This window comes from Dysidea avara, chromosome 3 (assembly GCF_963678975.1).
Source record: "Dysidea avara chromosome 3, odDysAvar1.4, whole genome shotgun sequence".
NCBI lineage: Eukaryota > Metazoa > Porifera > Demospongiae > Dictyoceratida > Dysideidae > Dysidea > Dysidea avara.
This window is the reverse complement of record NC_089274.1, coordinates 33,963,103-33,989,647: the sequence shown is the minus strand read 5'-3', so window position 1 is coordinate 33,989,647 and position 26,545 is coordinate 33,963,103. Positions and strand designations below refer to the sequence as shown.

Sequence of the window (26,545 nt, the reverse complement as noted above, 5' to 3'; positions counted from 1 at the left end):
TAAGTGTGTTGTTTCTATGTCATCTTGTACTGTTACGAATGTTTTCTTGTACCTTGTACCTGTCCAGTCAGCATGCTATGATTCTCCCAACAATTTAAGCCTGTTACCAGCTGATACACAACACAACAACATCAAGCCCGCCTTAATTACGTAATAAAATTTTTGTTTGACAGTCGCTCAGTATCCCGAAACCTTACGGTTGTCGAGGTCGCTGTTATTTGACAGTGCTACTTTGTCACAATATACGTTGTCTCAGTAACACTTCAGTAACTCAATCAGGATGGCGTTTTTTTCTAGTGCTATAAAGAAGGCAGAAGAATTTACAGAGAAAGGCTTTGCAGACGTTTCCGATGCCATTTACGCCACAGGGAATGTCGTCGGCAAAGCGGGTTCTGCCTTCAGAATACATGAAGCACTGGACTCCACAGAGTGAGTGTAGACAAAATTATATATGTATACTGCAGCCAGCTATTCTGGTGGGAGAAGTTCAGTACACCACACAAATGAAGGAAATAAGGCGAAAAGATAAAAGCTTTGGTGTATGGCGTGCACGTAGCCATGTTTGTCATTAGATAGTGTCTGGTTTGTTCCAGTAAGCTGCCTTGGAGTTTAAATTGGCTTACAAAACAGTCTTTTACTGATTTTACCCATGACCTTTCCCCTTCCAGTTAGAATGACATCACTGTAATTTAATTGTGGTACACCCTAAAAGCATTCCCATTGCAACATATCAAATTTAATATTGTATAATATTATCTAGAGCGACAAAATGTAATAGTTTAAGTCCATAACATAGCAGCTAGCCCAGCTGTAAAAGATGGAATTGTGTTTCAAGAAATAAATTCAGTCTGGCTGTATAGTAGTTACGTTGTTAAAATACTGGCCTAGTTATTCAATTTTATACAGACAAGTACTACACCCTTGTTGCAGGTTTGTAAAATCTGGTTAGTTAATAGGGTGGTATTGCTCAATTATGAAGTGTATTTCACTGATATTTAGTATAAGTCTTATGTACCTCTGGAAGTGACCTGATGGTACAGTACAGTGGTAAACACTAACATAGTGTGTATGTTTGGGACATCTGGTATGGTTGGTAAGCATAAGTTCGATTCCAGGAGTAGTCATGGTATTTTTAGTTGTTCACTGTAGATTTTTTTGTGATAATAAATGAAATATTTTATTTCTTATCAAGCATTTGCAAATGGTCATTGGTAACTATAGTAACTATTGTTGGAATGCATATTGAATTAAGTGATCACATGTTAACACTTGTTTATCAAAGTAACTGTTTCTGAAATATCAGTTTATCATATTGGTACTAGATAATTAATATATCGCATTAGATGTAAAAATGTGGTATCAGTATACAGCCCTACCAGTTAGTGATTTCAGTAAAGTACGTGCATTCACACTGAATTTCCCCTTTTCAACCCATGTTGATACTAAGGGTTAACTTAATTGTAGTGTTGGCAGTAATATTATCATGTAACAGGATGAGGTGGGAAGTTGATATATCTATTTAAGAGTTGTTTAGGCTGTGCTAATTGTATAGTTATAAAAACCGGAATCGAAATGGGAAACAAAACGAAATCAGCCTACAGTCTAGTGGAGGACAATCACAATATTTTGCACAGTTACACTATAATATATGCACGCACTTTAATTGATACCTGTTTATGCATCAAGCAAGACTCCAGGTGGCAGATTTATTTTATTTTATTTATTTTTATTTGTTTGACCATAAGGATAAGGTAATGTATACAAAAGGCAAGTGCCTATAGGAGTAACACCTACAGATTTCTCTGCAAGGTGCTTATCGATATCAAACGCCTGCTCCTTTCCGGGGACTCTACAATAGAAAAGTTCTGTGCTTGGGTGGGTGAACGTTGATTGTCCCTTTGACCACTTTCATAAGAGAAGTGAATAGCAACAACTACTTGATCATTACAAACCGTTTATGGTAATTGGCTGCAGTGGCGGGTTGACGAGTCTGAAGGTCTGAAGCCATGCCTTTAGAGAGGGATGAAGCCATCTGTGGCTATTCCGGCACACCTCTTATGAAAGTGGTCAAGGGACAATCAACGCTCACCTACCCAAGTACAGAACTTTTCTATTGTAGAGTCCCCAGACCCTTCGGATAGGAGCAGGCGTTTGATATCGATAAGCGCCTTGCAGAGAAATCTGCCACCTGGAGTCTTGCTTGATGCATAAACAGGTATCAATTAAAGTGCGTGCATATATTATAGTGTATTGTCCTCCACTAGACTGTAGGCTGATTTCGTTTCGTTTCCCATTTCAATTCCGGTTTTTATAACTATCCGTGCTAATTGAAGTGTGTATGTGTTTGTGCTCACACTTGCACTCACGTGACTGTTGTGAGGAGTCATGCATGGCCAAGTACTACAGCATCAATCAACGTGGTAAAATTGAAAGGCTCCAGGTTTATGCCAAGTTGCTGTTGTTTTCTTGACTTTACTCAGTCTACCCAGCGACCTGGTGGCCTGGTGTCAACTGGGAAAGCAGCCTATACCCAGCTGTAACATCAACAGGTACCTGATATTAACTGGAGAAGCAAGTGCCCTTGTCTTCTTGCTTAACAGCATTGAGATTGTAGTGGAACTTCGGGTTCCACAGCCTTTCTGGGTAGTCCTTCAAGTTAGTAGTCCTATCCCAATTGGAGTTTCCTGCACAAGACGCCTGAGTGGTGCACAGATCCCAGTGTTGGTACGCTGAGCAACAACAGCTGTGTTTCACACAACTGCCAGAGGCTTGGTGTGTGCATACAGTGTACATGTGTAGATAAGCGTGTGTGTATGTTTATTATACGCATGTATGACTTAGAAATTATTTGCTTTAGATTGAAGTTACGTTTAGACTGTCAATAGTTTTTATTGAAAATATACTAAAAGTAAATTTGTAGTTAGACTGATACTGAAATTGGTCAGACAATGGCCTGTGGCTTTAGTATATAGTACTGATTGTAAATATATCACACAAATATGTAGCGATCATATAATAATTGTATAATGTGTTAGTGATTGTATATGATTGTGTGTTATTGTATATATCATATCAGTTACTAATGGTTGAGTAATAGGATATCTTGTTGGGTGTGAGGTATGTTAGTGTTGGTGTGTGCTCTATTAGAAATGTTGCAGACATTATGGATACTGAAGAGCAAGAAGATCAGAAAATCAGGATGAGTGCCCGTGATGCTCTGGATAAAGTGTCTGGTAAAGGAAAGGTGTGTACATACATAAAGTTTGACACACCCCTGTGTGTTAAAAAGTATCCAATCTATTCAAATTAACATGTTCATTTGGACCCACCTATATTTTAATCACAGTATCATACAGCTCGGTAATACTGTATATTAGGGATCATAAAGGTTTGGGCTTTTCTGGCCAAAAATATTACCCTAAAACCAGCCTCACAATACCTTCATGGCATCTTGGCAGCATTGGCTAGGTATAGCCAAGCCCAAAAGTGCCTTCAGTACGACATGAACCTAAAAGTTGCTACGAAATTTAAAATAATATATATTTAGTGGAATTTTCTACTGACTGACTAATGCCTTCTGGCAAGATAACGGCTAAAGCTACAGGCTTGATTGTTTCACTGTTTGACGTTGCTTCATCCAGAGATATGCCTTTTGGCATACCACAATACGTACACTGCATGCATCATGGACTTACCTAAGTTACTTTTGTCCTCCTTTGTGTCCCATTTCTTTTTGCTGATAGGTCAAGGTGTTGATTCGTGGTAGCTAGTGTGATGGCTTCCCTATGGGAATGATCTGTATTTTCCATGGTGACTGCAGAGGTGCTTCTCCTACTGTTCTTTGTTTGTAACGATGTGAAACAGGATGAATATATAGAAACTTAATGGCTACTTACGAGTCAGTAATTGATATTTGGGGCGTGCGAATTGTCTGTATTTTTCATGGTGACTGGATTGATTGCAGAGGGCTTTTCCTATTGTTCTTCATTTGTAGCGCTGTGTAACTGGCTGAACATAGCTGAAAACGAAGCATAATGGTCATTCATTTTCAAGTCAGTAATTGATAGCTGGGGCATGTGTTGAGGCAAAAACATTAAATCTGGTGCTCTAATTTGTTTTGATGTGATATGCATGGGTTCAGGAATCACCAGTCATAATATTGTTACAAAAAGAGTAAACAAACAAGTATAAGGAAAAATTAGGAATTTTAAGCTCGATTAGGGATCATAGAAAAAAAATTAGGGAAACAAGGGAGGTCGCCAAATATATCCAGTGGTTGCACTCTTATTGGTTTGGGTGATTGATTGCTCTGTGCAGACTATCAGCCTGATACAGATGGGAAGTGTTGCATATTATCTGTAACATGGGCATTTAGGCTTTTGCCTGATATGTATGCCCTCAACCCTCAGGCAGTCAGGCATACATATCAAGCAAAGCCCTCATGCCCGTGTTACAACTATTACACGTATCACTATCGATGGTATGTACCATACCCACTGACTCCGAATAGAAATCTGTGTGTGACATTTCAAGTATCTGGTTTTAAAGCATTTGACATGCTCCATTATAGTCCTAGAACAGTTTAACTTGTTGACTTGTTTGACTCTTGTTTCTTGATCTCTATTTCCATATTTGACATTATTTATAAATATGTTTGTGTCCATTCTAAAGCAAGCTAGCTGTGTAACTAATCATTCATACATGTCTGTACATTAATATTGTGTTGCTCATGACTGTGAGTTTTAGCTTTCCTTGCTTGATTTGTGTTATATATATACAGCATTTGTTATGCACTTAAGGGGCTGTAAAGGTGGTCTTGATGTAATAAATATTTTCATACTTGTTGGTAGTGCATTTCCCACCTCTTATATACCGTTGTGTGCATTGTATGTTTTATATAAAGGAAAATATTACGTACAGGATGTCTGTGAAGGATGTGTACTGATAGTTTAAATCTTGTTACAGAACATGGCCAGTATGGGTTGTAGAAAAGAACTTGGACAGTTGGACACAATGTTACCACTTAACCGATCCACTGATGTGTGGAGGGAAGCTCAACCAGTGACAAAGATTACTGACTCATTGTACCCATTTGGTGATGATAACGACAATAAACGGCCGACTGTTAATGAAGTGAGTTGTACATTGGGTAAACTGGGTATATACTGGGACAAGTATTACTGTAGAGTACAGACATAAATGGATACAGATACCTGATTTTTTGGCAGTGTAGTGCATACTTAAATATTATTTGAGTTACTTATCTGATAAGCACATAACTTAAACTGTGTGTTGTGTGTGTAGCTTGATCAAGTATACAAGGTAGCTCTTGGTGTTCTACTCAATCCTATTAACAAGGAATACCAGAAAGAACTGGAACCTTACTTGATCCAGGTATCAGTAATGTGTGCATGGTGTGTGTGTAAATGTGTGTACATGAATGTGTATGTATGTAGTGTGCGGTGTGCATGTGCGCGCACGTGTGTGTAGTCAAGTAGCTAGAGCATCAGCCTGAGATTCCAGCTCGAGTTGCTGTTGTTGTTTCCTTGAGTGAGAACCTTGAGCAAGAAGCTTAATTTACTCGCTTTGCTCCATTGGCCTGGTGTAGTAGCCCGCCCAGTTGTAACATCAATGGGTACTTGGGGAAGCAAATGGCCAACTGTCTTTGTCTCGCTTAGCAGTGTTGGGGTTGTTGTGCAACTTCGGGTTCTGTGGTCTCTCTCCATGAGACCTGGACAGTCCTCCTGAGGGTTACTAGCCCTGCCCCAGGAGGATTTGCCTGCACAAGACTTGAGTGTCTGAGTGGTACACAGGAGTCCCAGTGCTGGTCCACTGGACAGCAATAGCTGTGTTTCATGCAGTGACTTTGCTTTGTTTGTGTGCGTGTGTGTGTGTGTGTGCCTGCTGCCAGTCTCCACCTAGAGGACATCGCACTTGGTCGTGGTGTGCAGTCCCTAGTTGGAAAGCACTTATGATAAACAAACACTGTTAAAAACTTGAATTGCAAATATGTTGGAATGTATTAATATTAAGCGTACACATAATTCAATCTTATAGGGTAAACAATGGACAATTAACATACGAATGTTTTTTTATACTTAAGTGTCTAGAGAAGTGCAAATTTTTGTCACCATTTAGAAATGGTAAAGTGGTGTTAGTCTTAACAACCACAATTATGGAGTTAAGTGTCATGTGTCTACAGCACTCATATATACATCTGCATTAAATTTACCTAAGGTGCACTTTGAAGTTTAATTTCACGACAGCATGTTAATTTTCTGTATTAAAGTACTGATGCTACTGTACGATTATTAACTAGTGATAAGTTTGCTGTTTGTCTGTGTATAGTATTCACCAAACACCTGCTGTGTCTGGTGACCAAGTTCATTGTGGCTGCACTGGATCTGTATATTGTGCAGCATTCCAATTTTACACCTTGTATGTACCATAACTCTTTCTGAGTTATAACTAATACTTATCACTGTGTGTGTGTGTGTGTGTGTGTTTAGATGTTTGGCAAGACTTTGGAAAGACACGAAGGACTGAAACAAAGTGTTGCCTTGGACAATATGGTAAGTCAAGCACATGCCAAATTACCAACTGGAACACAGTTCAGACTTAGAAGCACCAATTCGTAGTCTGGTGGTTTGTGTATATTACCAGGAGCCCATAAGTGCTGCAAGGCACAAAGGAGTGTGAAACTTCTGTGAAGTTGTGTGCTAACAGCTGTTGAATTGCTGCTAACAGCTGTTGAATTGCTGCTAACAGCTGTTGAATTGCATCGGTAGCAAAACTACTTTATACAGAAAGCCAATGGTGTTGAAAGGTCACCAGCCACAGATGCCACCCTGCAGAACATTATTGTTGTGGAGTTCTACTATTAGGCAAATCCATACTGTGGCAGTTATGTGAGGTGAGTTACAGTAACAGGAAAGTCCTGTCTGAGGAAGAAAGTGCTAGCAATGGCAAACACTTGTGTGAATGTTGGATCAGCCTGTTTGCTAAAAGGATTGTTAGCAACACTTGTAGCAGGAAACACGCAGTTGAATGCTTATGTAGCAAAACATTAACAGGTGACCTGCGGATTTGTGGTGTTCCTATGTTGTACTAGGAATTTAATAGTGGTTAATTTCATGCTTATTTGCACTTGTGGGGCTTATATGGGCTCCTCATATTACATGTATGATACCGTACAACAAGAAAAGAAAAGGTTTACGATTTAGTTAAATTCGTCAACTTTTAATTCAGCAAACATCATAAGCCTTTAAATGTATGTGTGATCTATGATTTCATAATTATTGTCAGCATTTAATTTGTCAAATCTGATAAGTGTGGATCAAGAGTGTATAATAGAAACTAAGAGTATCGAACAGTGTATTAGCCCATGATTAATGATTGCCCAAAACAACATGGATATTTCAGTAATTGTTCGTTTATGTGAAATGGTAATTTGTTATGCGTATGTGACAACAGGTCTTTGTTTGCCAGTTTTCCATGTTATTCAGCCAAGTATTCAACAGTTATTGTACAAGGAAAGTCTAGTAAGGACCCAAGGTAACTCCAGCTCGCTAAAAAAACGGTTGAACAAACAAGTGTGTTGCCATACCTTCAGGGATCTGCCTGGCAGTGCCAGAACTTTTATCCCTTTAATGCTATCATGTTTTCACTTGGTTTAGTGGCAGAATTGCGCTAAATACAGCAACCCTTAATCACAATATAAATGAACAATTACTGAAATACCGTGTTACTTCACGCAATCATTAATCACGGGCTAATACACCAGTTCGATACTCTTGGTTACTATTATATACTCTTGGTGTGGATTCATTAACTTTTCCTTCCGTAAAAATTTCCTGCTGAAAATTCAGCTAATTTTTTTCCAGTTACACAGGCCAGAATAAAAAGTACAGGTAAAACTTTTAGTTAACTATCACTTACTGTAGGTAACTAAATGGTATGCATAGTGAAGCCATGTTTTATTGCTTAGTTGCACTTTGATAACCTTCATCCATTTCTTCTGAATGTATGGTACGAGCAACCAATCACACCTATTCATATTACTGTATGGTGGGGCTCACTAATGCTCTCCCCAATTTTGTTACTTGTACATTACTGTATTTCAATGCTGCGCCTTCAATAGTAGCCGTACTTGAGTAGTACCACAATCAATTCATCGCATCGATTTTTGGAACTAAGGTAGTAAATGTCACAGTGTTTGACCAAGTAAATACAGTATCTACAATAAATCTGTTAGGCCATTTTAAAACGTGCTCTTGCTATGAAATAAATCTAGCCAGCCTAGAAATTAGCAGTAACTTTTACATACTGTAACTTATCAAGTGATATACTTAAATTGTTCATTTAAATGTGATTGCATGTAGTATGACTTGTGGACATACTTTCTGTGAAGGTTATTTTTACCTTTCTTTTGCAGCCAACTCAGTTTAAATTACACCTTAAGCGTAAGTTGTACATTGTAGAATATGAATAGTAATTGTAATGCTGTACACTACTTTAAGATATGGTTTAAGTATATATTGTTCTACTGTACTGGTGTACATTTGTTGTGTAAATCTTTTTACTAGTGGTCAGTGGGAAGAATATGATTTCACGAGATGCAAATGGCAAGTGAAGTCTGTGCTGTCACATTTACTAGTTATGTGTTCTACCGTATACAGCAGGGAATGATTTGTTATGCTTTATACTGTTCCTATAAATCCTGTATACATATTGTCCAGATACTTGAAGGTGTTAATTCCTAGCCTCAACCATCAATGGCTTTATTTTTGCATTGTTTTATTGTTCTACGTACTATGCACAACATACATGTATACAAATCTTAAAACATGTCTGGATCTTTAAAACATTCTGTTGAAGTGTGCACTTATGTACGAAGTAGCATCCAATATTTGATCTGAAAATATGTAAAGATTCGATGGTACAATTTTGCAAAACATTATCAGTGTATGCAATTGATGTAAATTCCATGACCTTATGTAACACCTGTCTTATTCTACTGTACATACTGTACATTCATACACACTTACAAATTGAAGTATAACTGGGCATTTAAAAATGTTAGTACAATATGGATATTAGGTATTTGTATAGTAGTAGCGAACGTCATGATAATGACAACATACAGCTACAAGCTAAGGTGAGGGGGGCCTAGACTCAGGTACACAGCTACCTGAAACACAGGTAGCTGGATCCCTGGCAAGACAAAACCATAAATTACAATATACACAATTACAACATTAACTTATAAAACAGTTAAAAGTTTTGTAATATTGCACAATTCTGACGAGTGAGCATTGAAGATCTAACACATATAAAGTAAAATAAAGATGTCTTTTTATTCAGGCAAGAGTGACCCTTACTGCTTCATCACTGTTGTCAAGTCTGAACATGTTAATAAGATCAATTCTGATAAACATAACATGTTAAAGATTAATGAAACAAAAAAACTGGGACTGAAGATTGAAAAGAGTGGAGTTATCTCCAAAACACTTAACCCAACATGGAATGAGGAGTTTGAATTGTAGGTTAACATCTTGTAGTATGTGAGTATATGTCATTGTTATACATTAACCAGTCCATTGGGAAAAGATCCTAAAGCAAATATGATCCTCATCGAAGTGTGGTAAGTTTTTTACATTGCATGCATGAGTGTGTACGTGTGCGTGCGTATGTGTGTGTGCGTATGTGTGTGTGCGTGCGTATGTGTGTGTGCGTGCGTATGTGTGTGTGTGCACATGCACTTGTCATATGAGTACATTTTGTGTACCCGTTAACAATACTGATGGTGAACTTACAACACTTTTTCATAGTCAGGCCAATACAGTAATGATTAAATACTATGTTTGTCTCTGTGCTTGTTATACAGGGATAGTGATGAGACAACAGTAAAGTTGAGGAGTGCAAGTATTGGTAACATCAGTAGGTAAATATGTCATGTACTAATTGTTCACTGTTTATAAGTTGTTGTTTTTCAGATTCATAAGGGATCTTAGTGAAAGTGACGATTTTATGGGCAGAGCATTTATGCCATTATCAGTGAGTAGCACTGATTGTGTACACCTTAGTTACATATTATTGACCTTATACATGTCTCAACTCTTTACTGTATCATACAGTACGATAGTACTGTGTAGTGAGGACTAGTGCTCAGCGGTATTGAAATTTGAATACATGGTATTAGTAACAGGAAAATATTGCGGTACAGTATATCGATATATAGTTAGCTTGTTATTGTAACTATTGCATCATTTCTTGGGTCTAGTATGAAGTGGTATGCATCCCAAAAACCAAAAAATATAGTTCAGCACAAGTGGGCATGTGTTGTAATGTGAGAACCTCAAGTTTTGTTTAGGGTTTGTCTGCTAAACCATCAACAAATTTGGTAATTTAAACACCAAAGGCTAGCTGGGTTAAAAGCAATCCTATACTGGTATTCATCGATATACTGGTATTTTAATATATCGATTAATAAAGGATGTCACGATATGATAATCGGTTATGATAATTTATCACGATAAACGGTATTACCGGTATATCGCAGAGCACTATTGGGGACCACAGAGGAGTAGGCGTGGCCCACAAAATAACATGACCCAAAAACCAGCCTCAATTTCCCCTGATGACAATGAGGCAGTATTGGTTAGGTAAAACTAAGCCCAAACAAGCTTTTAGATCGACCCGAAATGCTTTCAGTAAAGCTGCTACGGAATTTTTTTTAAATATTTATTTAATGGAATTTTTTACTGCCTGACTGACTGACTGATGCCTTCAGACAAGCGTAACTTGATAACGGCTAAAGCTACGGGCTTGATTTTTTCACTGTTTGACATCACTTTGGCCCAACAGGTGCCTTTTGGCCTACCGCAGTATGTACAATGCATTCTTCATGGACATACCAGTGTCCCCCTTTGTGTCCCATTCATCTTTGTTGACAGCGAATAGTGTTGATTTGGTGGTAGCACATAATGGCTTCCCTTTGTAACAGAAATCGTCTGTATTTTTCATAGTGGCTATTTTGATTGCAGAGGTGTTTTTCAAACAGTTCTTGATTCATACTGCTGTGTAACAGGTTGAACATAGCCAACAACGAAGCGTAATGGATGCTTTTTCAGATGACCATACAGTATGATGGTACTGTATAGTAGGGACCACAAAGGAGTAGGCGTGGCCCATGAAATAACATCACCCAAAAAACCAGCCTCAATTTTCTCTGACGACAATGAGGCAGTATTGGTTAGGTAAAACTAAGCCCAAACAAGCCTTCAGATCAACTCGAAACGCTTTCAACAAGTTGATACGGAATTTTTTTTTTTTAATTATTTAAAGGAATTTTCTACTGACTGAATAACAGACTGAGTAACTGACTGACTGATGCCTTCAGACAAGCGTAACTCAATAGCAGCTACGGCTATGGGCTTCATTTTTTCACTGTTCGATGTTGCTTTGGCCCGAGAGGTGCCTTTTGGCATGCTGCAATATGTACAATGCATTCTTCTTGGACTTGCCAGTGTCCTCCTTTGTGTCCCATTCATATTTGTTGACAGCGAAAAGTGTCGATTTGGCGGTAGTACGTGATGGCTTCCCTTCGTAATGCAAGTCGTCCGTATTTTTCATAGTGGCTATTTTGATTGCAGAGGTGCTTTTTGAACAGTTCTTGATTCGTACTGCTGTGTAACGGGTTGAACATAGCCGACAACGAAGCGTAATGGATACTTCACTTTTCAGACGATAATTGATATAACTGGGGCATGCGGCGCCATTTCAGATGCGGTATGCGTGGGTTCACCAGTCATAATAATTATTTACAAAATAAGTTAACAACAAACAAGTACACAGAAAAATTTGAATTTTTCAACTAGAGTAGGGACCATAGCACATCAATAAAAAGTACTGAAACAAACTGGAGTAGTGCATGATATTAAATCACAGTAAAACAATAAGAAGTGTTATATCCCTACTGTGCATGCTTCAGTACTTTTTATCGATGTGCTATGGTCCCTACTCTAGTTGAAAATTACAAATTTTTCTGTGCACTTGTATATATAAATTGCGTGGTAGGATCAAAGCAAAAAAGGTTCTATAAAAACCATACATTGGGCAATTGAACACTTTGATAGACCCACTGTTCTACGTATATCAGGTAGTTATAGAACTGCCTGTGGGCTAATAGCCTGCTTTGAGTGAGTAATCACTCATTCTGACCACTGTAGCTAGCACAACCAATCAACCAAGCCAGTCTAGGCCAATAGCCTGTCTGACTGCCAGTCAACCCAACCAGTAAGAGCAGAACCACTGGATTTAATTTATAGACGTACTTGGAAGATTTTAATGATGGTTGCTTGTGGTCAACAGTAGTAAATGTTCTTACTACGTTTTGTTTACATAAACGGACAAATGTCATAGAAATATGCTTACACAATTGAAAAGCTTTAGTCCCCGAGAAGACAGACTAAACTCATCCTGTTGCTCATATCCTAGTCTAATGCAAGCACAGCACAGACACAATGCCTATTCTACATGAGTTTCTAATTGTTTCGTGTGTCTCTCTCAAGTTAACGGTTCTCTATACCAGTTAAAGCACTGCCTAGGCTTGTGCTATATGTAAAATATAGCACTCAAAGAGTGGTCTTGAGATGAAATATAGCACTCAGTTTTGCTATATCTGTCTCTCGCCCACTCTTTTACATGCTATATTTGACGTATAGCACTTGCAGCAATGCTATACTCTTACTATGTATAAACCATCAGTGGTAGAGGTTCACATTGAATAACTAATAGCTTTAGTTTACTAGCCTTCAGTGCATATAGTACCTGTGCGTGTATGTTACACTGCATCAACTATTTGATGTGCAGGGTGTTAGCTTGACACCAAGGGAGAAGACATTGACACTTTATAGTCACAGCAAGAAGAGGACTTATGGAGAGGTTACAATACAAGTACAGATAGTTGGAATTAAGGTGTGTATATACATGGATTATGGTACCTGTAGTTCTATCAACACGCATGGTTGTGTATTGTGCATCCAAGAAAGCCAGCATGCCATGCAGTGTGGGTATACTGTATTTACAGGAAGAAAAAAAAGAAAACAAATTTTTAAGCATACATAGTTCCATGTTCCCTTTCCAAATAGAATGTTGTTGTTTTTTTGCAATGCAAACACCCTCCACCTTTAGCACCCCCCAGATTCTGAATTTGAGCAAAATTGCTTTATGCATTTGTGATTGGCTTGATTTCTTTTTTTATGATTATTATTATTCATTTTGGGGGCTTAGATTTACAGTGTATGTTCACTTCACAAAAACCGTTATACAACTTAGATGCATAACTTAATTGCCTTGAAATATGGTATGTATCAAGGATTAGAGGTGTACCGATATAAGAAAGCTAAACCGATCCGATACCGATACGATAGGGATTAATCATTTTCAAACCGATACGATACCGACACGATATACCAATATAACTAAGTGTAGCTATTTATGTTTGAAGAACCACATATGCCATGTTTTAGGTACTGAAGAAACTACTGAAGACAGTCTTAAGATTATTGGCTATGCTTGGTTACCCATGGTGGTGTGGCCTCTATTGACAGCTCAGACTATAAGGCACCCACAAATATTTTAATACATGCCCCTGCCAAAATTAGTCCAGATTACTCCACATTTTAATGGCTTGTAGAGATGGCTGGTTGTTTTATGCTGTGCTCTTGGTTCATCTTTTTGCTGTTTCCCCAGGCTCATCACTATGAGTGTTTGTTGTATGATTGGTAAGCTTTGTGACAACAAAACAGTAATTATCCACGCACTTAGATGGCTTCGCGTAACGTACTGCTTTTAGACAAGGAAGATAACTACTGTTTCCCGCCCTTGTTAGCTAAATAGTAGGGTTTATAATATGGCTTGATCATTGGACAGTGTCCTCAAGATAGTTCAGTTGTATATCGGTGTATCGTATCGGTTTTTAGCAGCAATATCGGCTACCACCGATATAGTAGAAATGTCTATATCGGCCACCGATACGATATGTATCGGTATATCAATACACCTCTATTAAGGATGTATTATTTTTGCTAATTTATGTACTAAGTTACTAATCTGATAAACTTTCACAGTATTATGGATGACTATTTGCATAATGCAAAGAGAATTAAAATCCACACAAGCAACCAAGCTGTAAAAAAGGGTGCGGTCTTTAGTATTCCTGGGAGAAAAAAGTTGTGAAATCAAAGGTGGTGGCCAAGAAATAATGGCAAAAATGTTAATGCCAATCAATTTAATAATACTCAGCCATTATTGATTGGCATATTAAAATCATTGTTTGGCCACCACCTTTGATTTCACAACTTTTTCATGTAGGCTTTTAAAGACCACACTCTTTTTTACAGCTTGGCAGTTTTCGTATATTTATCCATATCTTTAGCCTACAGTGGAAGAAGCTAAAGTGTTGAAGGATCATAGTTTGCTTACTGCAGCTGTACTGGATTTTGAATCACACATGGTATGAGTGTGTGTGCGCACGTGTGTGTGTGGTGTAGCATAGCATAGCATGTATGTTACATTGTGTGTTTTGCATGCGTGTGTTTGTGGCATGCTCACAAGTAGTGTAGTGCAAGTATGCCTCTGCTGTAGTGCACACTACAGTAATACATGTCTGTGTGTATACGTACATGTAGTGTAGTCTGTAGTGTGTTCATACGGACATGTTTCTATACATGCTGTGCAGACCGGAGAATATGCAGTTGGATGGAACACAAAGATTACTCCACTTGGTTATAAAATGTTATCGCTTAATGCCGTTATGAACGGGATCACTCCATTACAACAAGCCTCAATGTGAGTTGATATGATGAAATGCTTGTACATACTTGAACTGATATTGGTGGCTTAATTTGTACATATCTAGATCATTAATTTATTTTCTTAATGCAGTCTGTTTCCACTACTACAATTATATGACAAACATGTTGACTTGTCCATTATTGGCTACTTTGGAGTAGTGAGAACAATTAGTCTACACCTGGACCAACTGCCTGTAGGGTCACAGGAAGAAATTGAGCAAGCTATTAGCACTTATCCAAAATGGGTAAGTAGTGGTATGTTATATGGAGTGATGTATCCTCTGAGTTAGTTGTGGCTGAGTTCCATGGTGGAAGTTGTTATTTTGTAAATTTAGATCATTTAATGGTGCATCAATAGCAAGATCGCAGGATATGTGTACAGAAATTCTGTTTATCCAAACAACAAATGATTGTTCTGTTTGCCATTGGAAGATATGAAATGCTTATTATTATTGTTAACTTGGGTTGAGTGTCCCAAAATGCATTCACGTTACATACCAGTGTATCTCATCTTGTTTTGTCATGCTTAACTGATCCCAGCTTGGCATTCATTCACACTGTAGTTTATACTGAATTGTGCCATGCTGTGTCTGGGTTACAGGGGGTAGAAGGTACATAGTGTGAATGAGGCATTAGAGTAGTTGAATGTTCTGTAGCAGTTAGAGATATTTCGAGTTTTGAGTGCATTAAAATTGTACTTAATTCTTTTTATAACTAAGTTTTTTTTTGTCAATTTCACACTTTGTTTTAATGTTAGTGCAAACTTTTCAGTTATCTGAAAGCCAGGTGGCTCCAGGGTCTCAGATAAGTGCATGATTTTATATTATAAAGTTCAAAAGCACAGATTATAAGGTTTTTCTGTTCAGTGCTTGTGCCTGTGTATGTTACAGATACAGACACTTTTCAAATGTATGGATAAACTGGATGATCTTCTTGTTGGAGTACTAAGGAGACACCATCAGTTGTTTAGTTTCAGAACTGAAGAAGGGATAGATTACCTAACTCTGCATGTTGAGTATGTTATGAGTGGTATATTGTGTGCTATGTACCGTGGTCAATTTTTATGTTACTATGTTTATAAAGTTTGTATAGGTGGACGTGCATACAAATGTGATGCAAAATTAGCTACAGAATATGTGTGCTCTAGTTGTCTAAGTTCTATGTGTATAGTATGTTTGCAGTCGATCCCTGCTAATCTGACCTCCAGTAACCTGAACACTCGCTAATCCGAACAGTAGAAGTGACTGTTCTATTGTAGTATTTTGATAGGTGTATGTTCTATTAGAGTAGTTGAACTAGGCTCTGTATAATCAATCAGTTTCACTAATCCAACAAATTCACTAAACTGAGCAGACATCAACTTAAGTGTGTTGATATGTGTTGTAGCGTGTGTTAGGGAGCACATATTTTTACAGACGTGTGAATATTACAATATACTCTTGCTACACACATAGACTCATCAAGGAGATGTATGATATTAGATCTCGTGTAGACAGACTGAAAAGATCAAGTAAAAACTTGAAAGATACTGTATACAATGCATGCAAGGTATGGAAAAGTTGTTGTGTTTATGTGTTTACATGTACTGTTTTCACATACAGTGTACGTATATACCACTTTTGCGTGGCATTCAAAGGTGTCGCTTGGGATTTAACTCGCACATTGTCCGGGCAATATCATGGGAACATGGTTCGCTCATTGCTTTGATGCCCAACCAGTTCAAAGATACGATACGCTTTGACTCGTTATATTGAACATTTAATTGTGGTTTAGGTTTACAGGTCGGGCTAGGCTCAGTGTAGTTGCTAAGTCTCAACTAGGTGGTAGTTACTATACGACAAATAATAAGTACTTAAATTAGTATATTAAGGTTACGGGTTAGGCGCTTAATAATAGGTTATTATTTTTCAATGCGTGATAATGGATGGTACAATATTGGCACGAAACTCAAGCAGGTGTTAGTGAGAAGGTTGTTAACTTTAAAGCGTTGTATAGCCACATGATAATAGCGGAGGAATCATACAAAGTGAGTGTTAATAATTTACTGCAGAAGGTAGTCAAGTGTAAAATTAAGTCCCTGCAATATGGTTGAACCAAGGTTTAGCGCTGTGGTTATTACTCATCAAAAATAGCAGCTGTCAGCTAATTAGTACTAATTTTTTATGGCAGTGTCAATGGGTGGTTATATTATCTAGGTCCTGTCATGGAGACTTTGTGGGAAAACTGACTAGAGGCTGGTTAATTATCGTATCTTTCAAGGATAATGGTGATTAGTTCTGCTACGGAAATACGGCGAGTGCACTACAGTGCTGTTACAATCGGATAACAACTCAATTCGTTCGTGAGGACCTAGAAATCATTAAGTAATAGATTATTAATGCTAAATATCATGGTGTGGCTTCCCATGAAACCTGGTTTTTGATGAATAGCAACTCAACAGTTTCGCTGTTTAGTGCTTGCATTTCTGTACAAGCGCATCTCTTGTTGAGTGTATCACCGCTTTTGGTATTTCTTGTACGTTGATATGCCATGTTATTTTAGTGTGTTCTTCCGTGCAAAACGGTTAAAACAGAACTATAAGGAAAGTGCCTACAAAATTATTTACTGGGTAACCCGTAACCTTAAATTACTGTCTCCCAATAGCCAAGTTAGTGTGCTTACTGTAGTACAAAATGGTAAAATACAAATTTTTGATACCAATATTTTTGACATGTATAAAGCATAATGACATGTAAATAACATTCTGGAGGCTATTAGCCCATGCTATTAAAACCACTATTGATCATGAGATACTGATGCATAAAAGAAACAGGGTGTGCTTAGAGTGATATCCCTGTATACCACGACTGCATTGGGTTTTGCCAATATATAGTCCCTGCCCTCAGGCTAGGTGTATGTATCAGCAAAATCCCTCGCAGCCATGGTATCATACAGTACAGTAGTACTGTATTGTAGGTATCTCCCAAAAAGTCAAGTTGATTCTTTCAATTTCACTGTGCATGCACCAGCCTGAGATTCATAACCGTTGCGTGACTACTTCATGCCGGGCTAGAGAGACACTTGTCTTGCCCAGAAAGTAAGCTATTAAGAAGCAAATTGTGAGTGCTAGCATCAAGATTTATCCTTTGAGTTTGTTGTGTCAGCGCCACACCATGCCGGACATTGCATGGTATTGAATGCCTAGCTGAACGCTAATGATGCGTGTCTTGTCCAGAAAGTAAGCTAACAACAGTAAGGACTTTTTCTGGCTTTGCCGATTTTTGTTTGATGAATGTAGTAAACAACTACTAGCGAGACCACAGGTTACTAACTATTTAGTAACCCCGCCACAGGTTTCTATTGGATTTAGTAACCTCAAATGTCAAAGGGAATATTGTGCAAAAGTTTCTAACATCAAATTATTATGTTAAACCCTCATACACACACCAATACTGAATTTTTGAAAAATCACCGAAATCTGAATTTTAGTCTGCTTACCCTTGCTGCCTGCCTGACCACAGTCGTGAGGCTAGAGTCTAAGCGCCGCATTGTATAACTACCGTTTTTTGCCACAATAGCAAAACAGAATGGGTTCTGATGAGTCTGTGCCTTGTCTAGCAATCAAGCTAGTCATCTTCTTCATGCTACAAAACTGTATCGAGGAGTTAATGTTAAGTACTGATAATTTCCTTATTTAGATACCACAAATTTATTTAAAGACGCTCACTTTATGATCTAACGATTACCAAGGAACACACCCCTTAATGATCTGCATGTACTTGCAGCAATTGATCATAAAATACAAGCCTATTATTTATTGTTGCCAATAACTGAACAAACTAAAAATTTAATATTTAAAAATGAGGTAGGAATCCAAGCAATAAAAAGTGATGAAACAAGATATACAAATGATGGTGTTATAACACAGTTCTGTGTGAATATTCCTACTTTGGCATTGAATGATTGTTGTGACATCCCAATATAGGGGTTTTCCCACAGAACTACGTATGTTATAATACCATCATTCATATCTCTTATTTCTGAATCACTACTTTTTATCGCACCCATTATGGAGGCCTATGTTTGTACATTAGTTGTGTGTGTGTGTGTGTGTTCTTATTGTTCAGATAGCCCACAAGTCATGGTTTGACAATATAGTAGCTGAGGCTATTCCATTGGAACCAGTGAGTTTACCAGTCATCAGTCATTCTGGTTATCCAGTGTTCCTCCTCCCTCTAGGATGTGAAAAAGCAGTTGCTGTGTTTTCTTGAAGTGATCAATCACATTATACAACGTCTCCAAAATGCTGCTAGAGTGCAAGCTATTTTTAGGGAGTAAGTGACTGACTATATCCTTACAAGTTGTACTTACGTGTGTTTATAAAGTACACAAGTATGCACTATACACTGTAGCTACATGTCAGGCTTATTGAATTACTACTACTACATTGTATGGTGTGTTCCATTGGTGGTAGTAAAAAGTTCCTTAACTGTGCAGTGATGTGACAAAATTATTGATCATAGTACACAAGTTGTTAACACCTTGCTTGCTGCAGCCATAATAATAGAGTGCTATTGCTTTATTTGTAGTCATGGGTTGGATGGATTGTAAGTTACTTGACTGTTAAGTTGAACACAAATATGTCACTGAGGCTTCCAGTTACGACTATCACACAGTATACAGGGGGTATCTCTCCATTAAAGTGTGGGTCTGTACTTTCATTACATATGCAATGGTGTGTATATGGTGTACTTTTGCATGGTGTACTTTTGCATGGTGCACCTTTCACATAGACTCTGTGCATATATTACGTGTCTTGTACCGTGTTTTGTTCAGGACTGGTATTGACTACTACACCTTACTGTATGTATCCATAGACCAACAGGTAACAATTGTGCCATATACGTATTTGTATGTACTTATTTTGTATGTGCAAGTGTGTTGTCCGTACCAGTGTGTAGTAGAATTGTACTGTGTGTAATGTAACTTTAATGTGTACAGGTTTCATCCCATGTTCAAGATTACACTAATCATCGGATTACCAGTGGAGGAACTCCATCTTACCAACTGTACTTGCAGATCAGTGAAGTAGTAAAACTTGCTGAGAACATCTCTCCCAAGTACATAATAACATACACATTAATTTCAATATTGATTGGGCATGTTTCAGTGACAAGCCAGGATTACTACTAAGTGGATACCATGACTGGTTCAAAGGTTTTGTTGGTGACTGGATTGATGTAGCATCCAGCAAGAGTAATGATGAAATTAGGAGGGCAGTTACATCACTTGACAAAGTAGGTGATAGGTAAACACAGTGTATATCTGTGTATCTTTTTACATTACAGGTTGTCCCTGTTACTGAGAATGTCAAGTTCTCTCAATCTGCCCTGAGTGTTGCTGGATCTTTTAAAAGGGTATTCACATATTATACATGTTTGTGTGCCATATGTGAAGGGGTTGAACTGAAGTTGAGTTAGTTGACTCTCCACTGTATATGCTTGCATATATGTGACCCAGTCTGAGAAAACCAGTCTTATTGCCGATGTCAGCAGATTCAATTTTTCATGCAGGACACAAAGCTAGATGAATAAACTATCTAATTCGACAATCAAAGTCAGCTAGACTTGAGTGGTCTGGTTTTGCTGGCTGCTTTTCCCAAGCCCAGTGGCAATCCGTACATGCGGTGTTGGGCCTTAATGGAGCTCTGGTCAGCCTGGGGATGACTGTATATTGCTGTATAGCTCTGTGGTGTTGAATAAGTACCTCTGCTGTGAATTTCCTTTCATTTTAGCCAATTTTGAGATCTGAATGGCCCAAAACTTGGCCTAATTCATCCCTATGCCTTCCTTTTCAATTTTTGAACACCATCTTGTTCGCCTCCCACCCCTTTTGCAGCTTGCCTGATACAGTCAACCTCAGATTTAAAACTATCTAAAATGGTGGGAAACTTACATGTAGTTGTTGGCTACTTGCAAACTGGATGCTCTGGAAGGTAAGGAATTGGTAAAAAAAATGTGTGAAAATTAGGTGCACATAGCTTCAACCATTGGCGAGCTACAACACACTAAATACTTTAAACCGGTGTTTCTTGATACTTTTAAATAGGTGATAAAACTGGTTTTCCCAGACTGGGTTACATATATGTTTAAATGTACATATGTTACTGTTTGCAGCTTTAATCTCAGTTTCATTGGCCTTGTCGGTAGTTCCTCAACCACTATACCTGTGCTATATGAAAAATAAAGCATGAGGCGCATGGCCAAGATGCTAATAAAGCATGAGGCGAAGCTGAGTGCTTTATTAGCATCGAGGCTAAACGTTGAGTGCTTTATTTTTCATATAGCACAAGCAAGGCTATGCTTTAAATGATTTATGGAATTTTCTAGTCGTGTAGCTTCACTATACACTAGGACTCGGAATTAACACGCTTTGCATGAACTATTAGCAGCCTGAATGCACACAAATTAGTTTAACAAAGTAACTCACATGTAGTTCACCATAGTTTGGCATGGTAGACATTCATCATGTATTTTGGCAGGTTTTGCTTGCAACCCACAATCGATTCTATTGTGAGTCACATGGTAAAATATTTCCGTGATATCTCCAGGATTTGTCTGTTTACATTAACAAACGTAACAGTAGCGTTACCTTCTCCCACCCATCATCGAAGCATTTAGGTGTGTCTATAAATTAAAGCAATCCAGTGGTAGAACTCGTATTGGCTGGAGTGATTGATCACTCAGCTTGGTGAGACTATCAGCCTTCACTGGCTTGGGTGATTAGTCATACTGGTGTGAGCCCCGCAGGCTATTAGCCTGCACTAGAGCACATGGGCAACTGTACTTTCTTGCACACAAAAAGTGCTTTATTGCACCACAAAGAGTGCTTTATTCGTTCAATAACCCTTTATTACCGAATGGCTAATATATTGCCAAAAAATGTGTGTTACGGGTGCCCTTTATAAATGGACCCATAACTCTTTCGTCCTAAGGGCTATGAAGTTGAAATAACCACCAATTTGCTGAGTAGGCCCAGGCGTTTCTAATAAAGTTTAACGCAAAGCGATAAGAACAAGTATGGGGAACTATCAATACTTATAAACACACAAACACGCATCAAAAACAATTGTACCTGTTTAAATTTCGATAACTTTCCCTCTCAGCATCATGGTGTGTTCTACTAAGAATAAAACTACTCCTCACGTGATAAGGATTCTAAAAATATACAGTATGATGTAACCAGGGGTTATAACAAGATGGCGGCGTCCATCTTTCGCTGCTATGGCGAAGAATAACAATGCGCCTTTCTTCACTTCAAAGCGCGTGAGTTATGTGTTTTGTTGTAAGGTTTTTAGATGTTTGGGTAGAATGGAAAGATGGCTTTCATATGGTTTATAGCGTTCTGTGTTAATTAATGGGTGGGGTCCTCACGTATTGCGCAAAGATCACACAAGCCATAAAATTTCATTTCCTGAGGTTTTTCTGCGGTTTTACGAAATAACTTCGGTAGGAATGGGTTAAAGCACTCTTTGTGGTCAATGAAGCACTGTTGGCCGGCTGAGAGTGTACTTTATGAAATTTAAAGTACACCTTTTCCTTTGATCTCGCCCACGCAAAGTTCTATAAAGCATAGTTCAGGTACAACAGCTTTAGTGTAGACTTGCAATGCAAGTTTTCATATAGATTTCAGTGAGTTACTTGTTTATAGCCTATCAAACACTCACACAAGTGCTTGATTGTAAAAAACACTTGTGCTTGGCAAAAAGTTCAAGTGGAGAGCTTCGAGTCTTTAAATAGTGTTAGTCACACGTGTGAGTACAATGTTGCACTAAATCTGTAACAAAGCTGTTACTGTACATGTATACTTACTGTGTTACTGGTGACCTGAGATTTTTCTTCAGATTACAACATTTTGGAAGAATCTGCAATGGCCAAGTGTGTCTGAGCATTATGCCTTCATGGTTAGAGTTGTGGAGGTATGTGAGTAGTGTATTTGTCATTGTTGCTGAATTGTGTGATTGTGTCCTTTGGTTGGTTATAAACTTGTTTGCTCCTTACCATAGTAACACCAGCATACGTACAGGGGTGTAGTTCTGTGTATTTATTGGGTGGTTACTTTTTTAGATTATTTCAAAAGCTGCAAGATTTTATGTAGAGGAGAGCCACAAAAATTTGAAGAGGCATGATTATTTTATGGTTGACTTCATCGTTACACAAGAGGTAATCATCATTTTATGTCTGAATCACTTTCCAACAGTTATATACTTCCTTATAGTTGTGTATCAGTCTAAATGACATTCAATATGTAAGAGAAGAATTATTAAAGATACCAGAAGTTTTTCAGTTTGATGCACTGATATCAAGACTGGCTGCAGTAGAAGGAGATCAACATGCCATAGTAGCTAGGAAGACCCTTGAGAATCTGATCAGCAGTGCTGATGAGGATGTGAACTCTCTTCTCAAGCAAGTAGCATCCAGCGTCAGTGAAGAGGTGGGGTGTACACTACAATTAGATCACAGCAAGATAAAATAGTTGAATTTCATTGGCTATAGCAGGTATCGAAACCCTGTAGATCACTTGTTTTCATCTCAATAGATCCCTGGCTCTGGGGTGATACAACAACACAACAGTGCTTATAGCTTTGGCTATGCATGGGCATTTAACTGGATAGCAAGTGCAGTACTAATTAGAAGGAACTATAATGGGTTTTTAGCTACATGTAACAACTCTGGATAGGCTGTAGGACCAAGTGTCCTACAGACCTTCAGCACTTGTGCTTGTCCTACAGACCTTCAGCACTTGTGCTGTAAAGCCTTAATAAATAAAAAATAAAAATACTGTAAATAAATTTCTCATGATGCAAGCAGCTGTGAGGGTAGCTGTGTTCTGAATAAGTTAGACATCAAATAAGTTAGACATTGAAACACAGGGTTCCACAAAATTTAGAGACTCTCTGGCCCTATGGTGGTGCCTTTGCTTTGCTCAAGTACCACAGCACAGGGCCTTCAGGTTACTGAATACCGTAGAACCCTGTGTTTTGATGTCTATCTAAATATGTAATAGTATATTAAAAATTATAAATTTAAAAATAAAGTAGGAATCCAAGCGATGAAAAGTAGTGAAACAAGAGAAGAACAATGGTAGCTATTACAGCATAGCTCAGTGGGAAATCCCTACTTTGTCATCATATAGCCATTATTTTGTGTTCAATGCCAAAATAGGAATTTCCCACCGAGCTATGCTGTAATAGCTACCATCATTCTTCTCTTGTTTCACTACTTTTTATCGCTTGGATTCTTAAATTTATAATTTTTAATTTACTAGTTTGTTTAGTTTTTTGTTAAGGCATACAGCTAGCTATAAACATGTGACTGTTCTATTAGGGTGATTGCTGTGTTAGAGTATCTCAAGTCAGCCTGCAAAGATGTGCGCTTACCCAAAAAGGGGTGTGGTTTTGATCGATGATAGACTATCTCGAGTCAGCCTTCCAAATTGAAGGTGTGTGGTCACTGAAATACAGCTTGTGCAAAAGGGGTGTGTCATCGTGGTTTCAATTGATAGATCGATAATGCGTAGGATGAAGAATGGGCGTGATCTTGTGACCTATCATGAAGCAATCTAGTACCAGCGTCAAAATTTCCCTCCGTTAAATTATTACGCTGTACGGTATGCTGCTTAAAGAAAGTGTTGATACAGAAAATTAACGCCTCGATATGGTTTCGTTGGATGAAAAAGAAGACAAGCAGCCTGATTGAAGATAAAAGAAAAGACAAGGCGCAGAGGGCACACACTCGTTGGAACCCCAAAAGGCACATCCCACTGGTAAGTTTGTTATTGTGGCGTAAAATGGTGGCCGTGTACTGCTTCGTTTGGCTTCTAGGCTTGCGACTGTGGTCAGGCAGTCAGTCTAAAATTCAAAGTTTTGGCGATTTTTTTTAAATTCTGTATCCGGCCACCTGTAAGCATTTTGTTGTATTTAATGCTGTTTTATGTATTATATGGACTAGTACTATTCCGTAAAGGTGATTTTCGTCTCATAAGATATCTCTAGGATGATTTTTAAAGGCGGAATTTTGGGCGGCGTGCGAAAATTTCACATTGATTCCTACTTAAACGGTACGACTGTACCGTTTGATACCGTACCGTTTGATACTGCTCAGGCAATATCTGATTACGTTTTAAGAATTTTTTTTTTTAAATCACATTCAATTGTCAGACGTTAGTGTTTATAAAACAAATGGGGTGAGTGTTTGTTAGTTCTTTCACCTATTTGATGAGTGCGCCCAAATGGTATATACAGTACCTGTATAACTTACTTACAGTATAGCATGATACATGCACCCTCACAGCCCACAGTATTACTATTACATGTAAAGCACTTTGTAAGTACTTTATAGTGTATTCTAACCATGCTAATTGTGTACAAAAGGCAGATGTTTTTAAATACAAGTGTGTGTCTGCAGATGTCCAGCGATATTGCTACACACATAAATACAATAATGAAGTCAGACCCCAGTACTGACCTTGTGCAGGTAAGCATTGATGGACCCCATTATAACTATGTTATAATTGTCATTATCATAATAGGTCATTGATCCACTGATGCAGTACCTGACAAAGAACTTGGGAACATTTCATAACTTACTGTTGCATCCTGTCTTGGAAATGTTAGTAATTATATGTTGTGATATTGTGTGTTATACCTGTAATAGCATGATAGAGGAGACTTGGAATATCACCATTCACGGCTTTGCAGAAAATGTTAGCAACCGAGTAAAACAGGTTAGCGCAAGCACTGCTGTGTATTTGTACTTATATGCTGGTACCATCTCTCAGCAAACTGCTACACGACTTTTGGAAACTATTAAAGTGAGTGCTTATTCTGTGTTCAATATGTATGTTATATTCCTTGTATATTTTAGCAATTGGAGACATTTTTCTATGCTGGTGGAGATGGACTACCAGTAGAGAAAATGAAATCTGATGAATATAAGGTGTGTATGGTAGTGTTTGGCTGTATATGTAGGAACAGCAGTGTGGTTTGACCTGGAAATGCTTTACAATGAAAGTAAAGTAATACATCAACTGGAGCAGTTCTAAAAATTGACTATAGAATTAACTTGTAACATACAGAATGAAGTCGTTTACTACGTAATGTACAGTGAATGCTCAAATCCCTACAGTTACAGATATTTAAGTTTGAGGTAATCATTACTTGCGCTGACTGGTTGGTGATGCGGCCAGACTATCAATGAAAGTTATTTAATGCATAAATAATTCCATTCTGTAGTCATTACCCCTCCCCCTTGGCAAACTTTTAAGCTATGAAATAGTATTTTGATGAATAGAATGTGGTTGTGGTTGACTGTTCTATTAGAGTATCTCAATCATTTGTTAATCAGTACAAGTGTGTGCTCGTGCGTGCGTGCATGTGTGTGTGTGTGTGTGTGTGTGTGTGTGTGTGTGTGTGTGTGTGTGTGTGTGTGTGTGTGTGTAGGGGGTTCCATTACTTGTTATTATCTACATATGGTAGGATACATGGAGGGAGTATAGAGCATGTATGATGCTATTTTGTGATTTCTGTATACAGAAAGTGTATGAGATTTTGATTGTAAGAGCCACAACTGATGAGGAGTTAATAGACCGTCACCTCAACTGTTTGGCTGAATGGAGTGTAAGGGAAATAGTATATAGTGTGATTAGTG

At 38.1% G+C, this 26,545-nt stretch overlaps 1 protein-coding gene across 1 annotated transcript in view; it reads left to right on the top strand.

The window, feature by feature from the left end:
* The first annotated feature begins 160 nt into the window (after positions 1–160).
* The window catches only part of LOC136250805 (BAI1-associated protein 3-like), a 33,252-nt gene continuing 6,867 nt past the window's right edge, over positions 161–26,545 (top strand). Inside the window, exons 1-32 of the mRNA XM_066043105.1 lie at positions 161–429; positions 3,148–3,244; positions 4,966–5,133; positions 5,305–5,394; positions 6,510–6,572; positions 8,435–8,462; positions 8,586–8,624; positions 9,364–9,541; positions 9,596–9,643; positions 9,887–9,943; positions 9,996–10,056; positions 12,874–12,978; positions 14,441–14,518; positions 14,744–14,853; positions 14,950–15,103; positions 15,749–15,873; positions 16,313–16,406; positions 18,965–19,021; positions 19,077–19,171; positions 19,674–19,722; positions 19,839–19,957; positions 20,008–20,134; positions 20,186–20,254; positions 22,741–22,815; positions 22,964–23,059; positions 23,115–23,330; positions 25,304–25,372; positions 25,428–25,507; positions 25,553–25,622; positions 25,677–25,709; positions 25,763–25,834; positions 26,431–26,514. Of these exons, the coding sequence (XP_065899177.1) occupies positions 281–429; positions 3,148–3,244; positions 4,966–5,133; positions 5,305–5,394; positions 6,510–6,572; positions 8,435–8,462; positions 8,586–8,624; positions 9,364–9,541; positions 9,596–9,643; positions 9,887–9,943; positions 9,996–10,056; positions 12,874–12,978; positions 14,441–14,518; positions 14,744–14,853; positions 14,950–15,103; positions 15,749–15,873; positions 16,313–16,406; positions 18,965–19,021; positions 19,077–19,171; positions 19,674–19,722; positions 19,839–19,957; positions 20,008–20,134; positions 20,186–20,254; positions 22,741–22,815; positions 22,964–23,059; positions 23,115–23,330; positions 25,304–25,372; positions 25,428–25,507; positions 25,553–25,622; positions 25,677–25,709; positions 25,763–25,834; positions 26,431–26,514 (2,955 nt within the window). The 5' untranslated portion in view covers positions 161–280. The remainder of the gene's footprint in view (positions 430–3,147; positions 3,245–4,965; positions 5,134–5,304; positions 5,395–6,509; positions 6,573–8,434; positions 8,463–8,585; positions 8,625–9,363; positions 9,542–9,595; positions 9,644–9,886; positions 9,944–9,995; positions 10,057–12,873; positions 12,979–14,440; positions 14,519–14,743; positions 14,854–14,949; positions 15,104–15,748; positions 15,874–16,312; positions 16,407–18,964; positions 19,022–19,076; positions 19,172–19,673; positions 19,723–19,838; positions 19,958–20,007; positions 20,135–20,185; positions 20,255–22,740; positions 22,816–22,963; positions 23,060–23,114; positions 23,331–25,303; positions 25,373–25,427; positions 25,508–25,552; positions 25,623–25,676; positions 25,710–25,762; positions 25,835–26,430; positions 26,515–26,545) is intronic.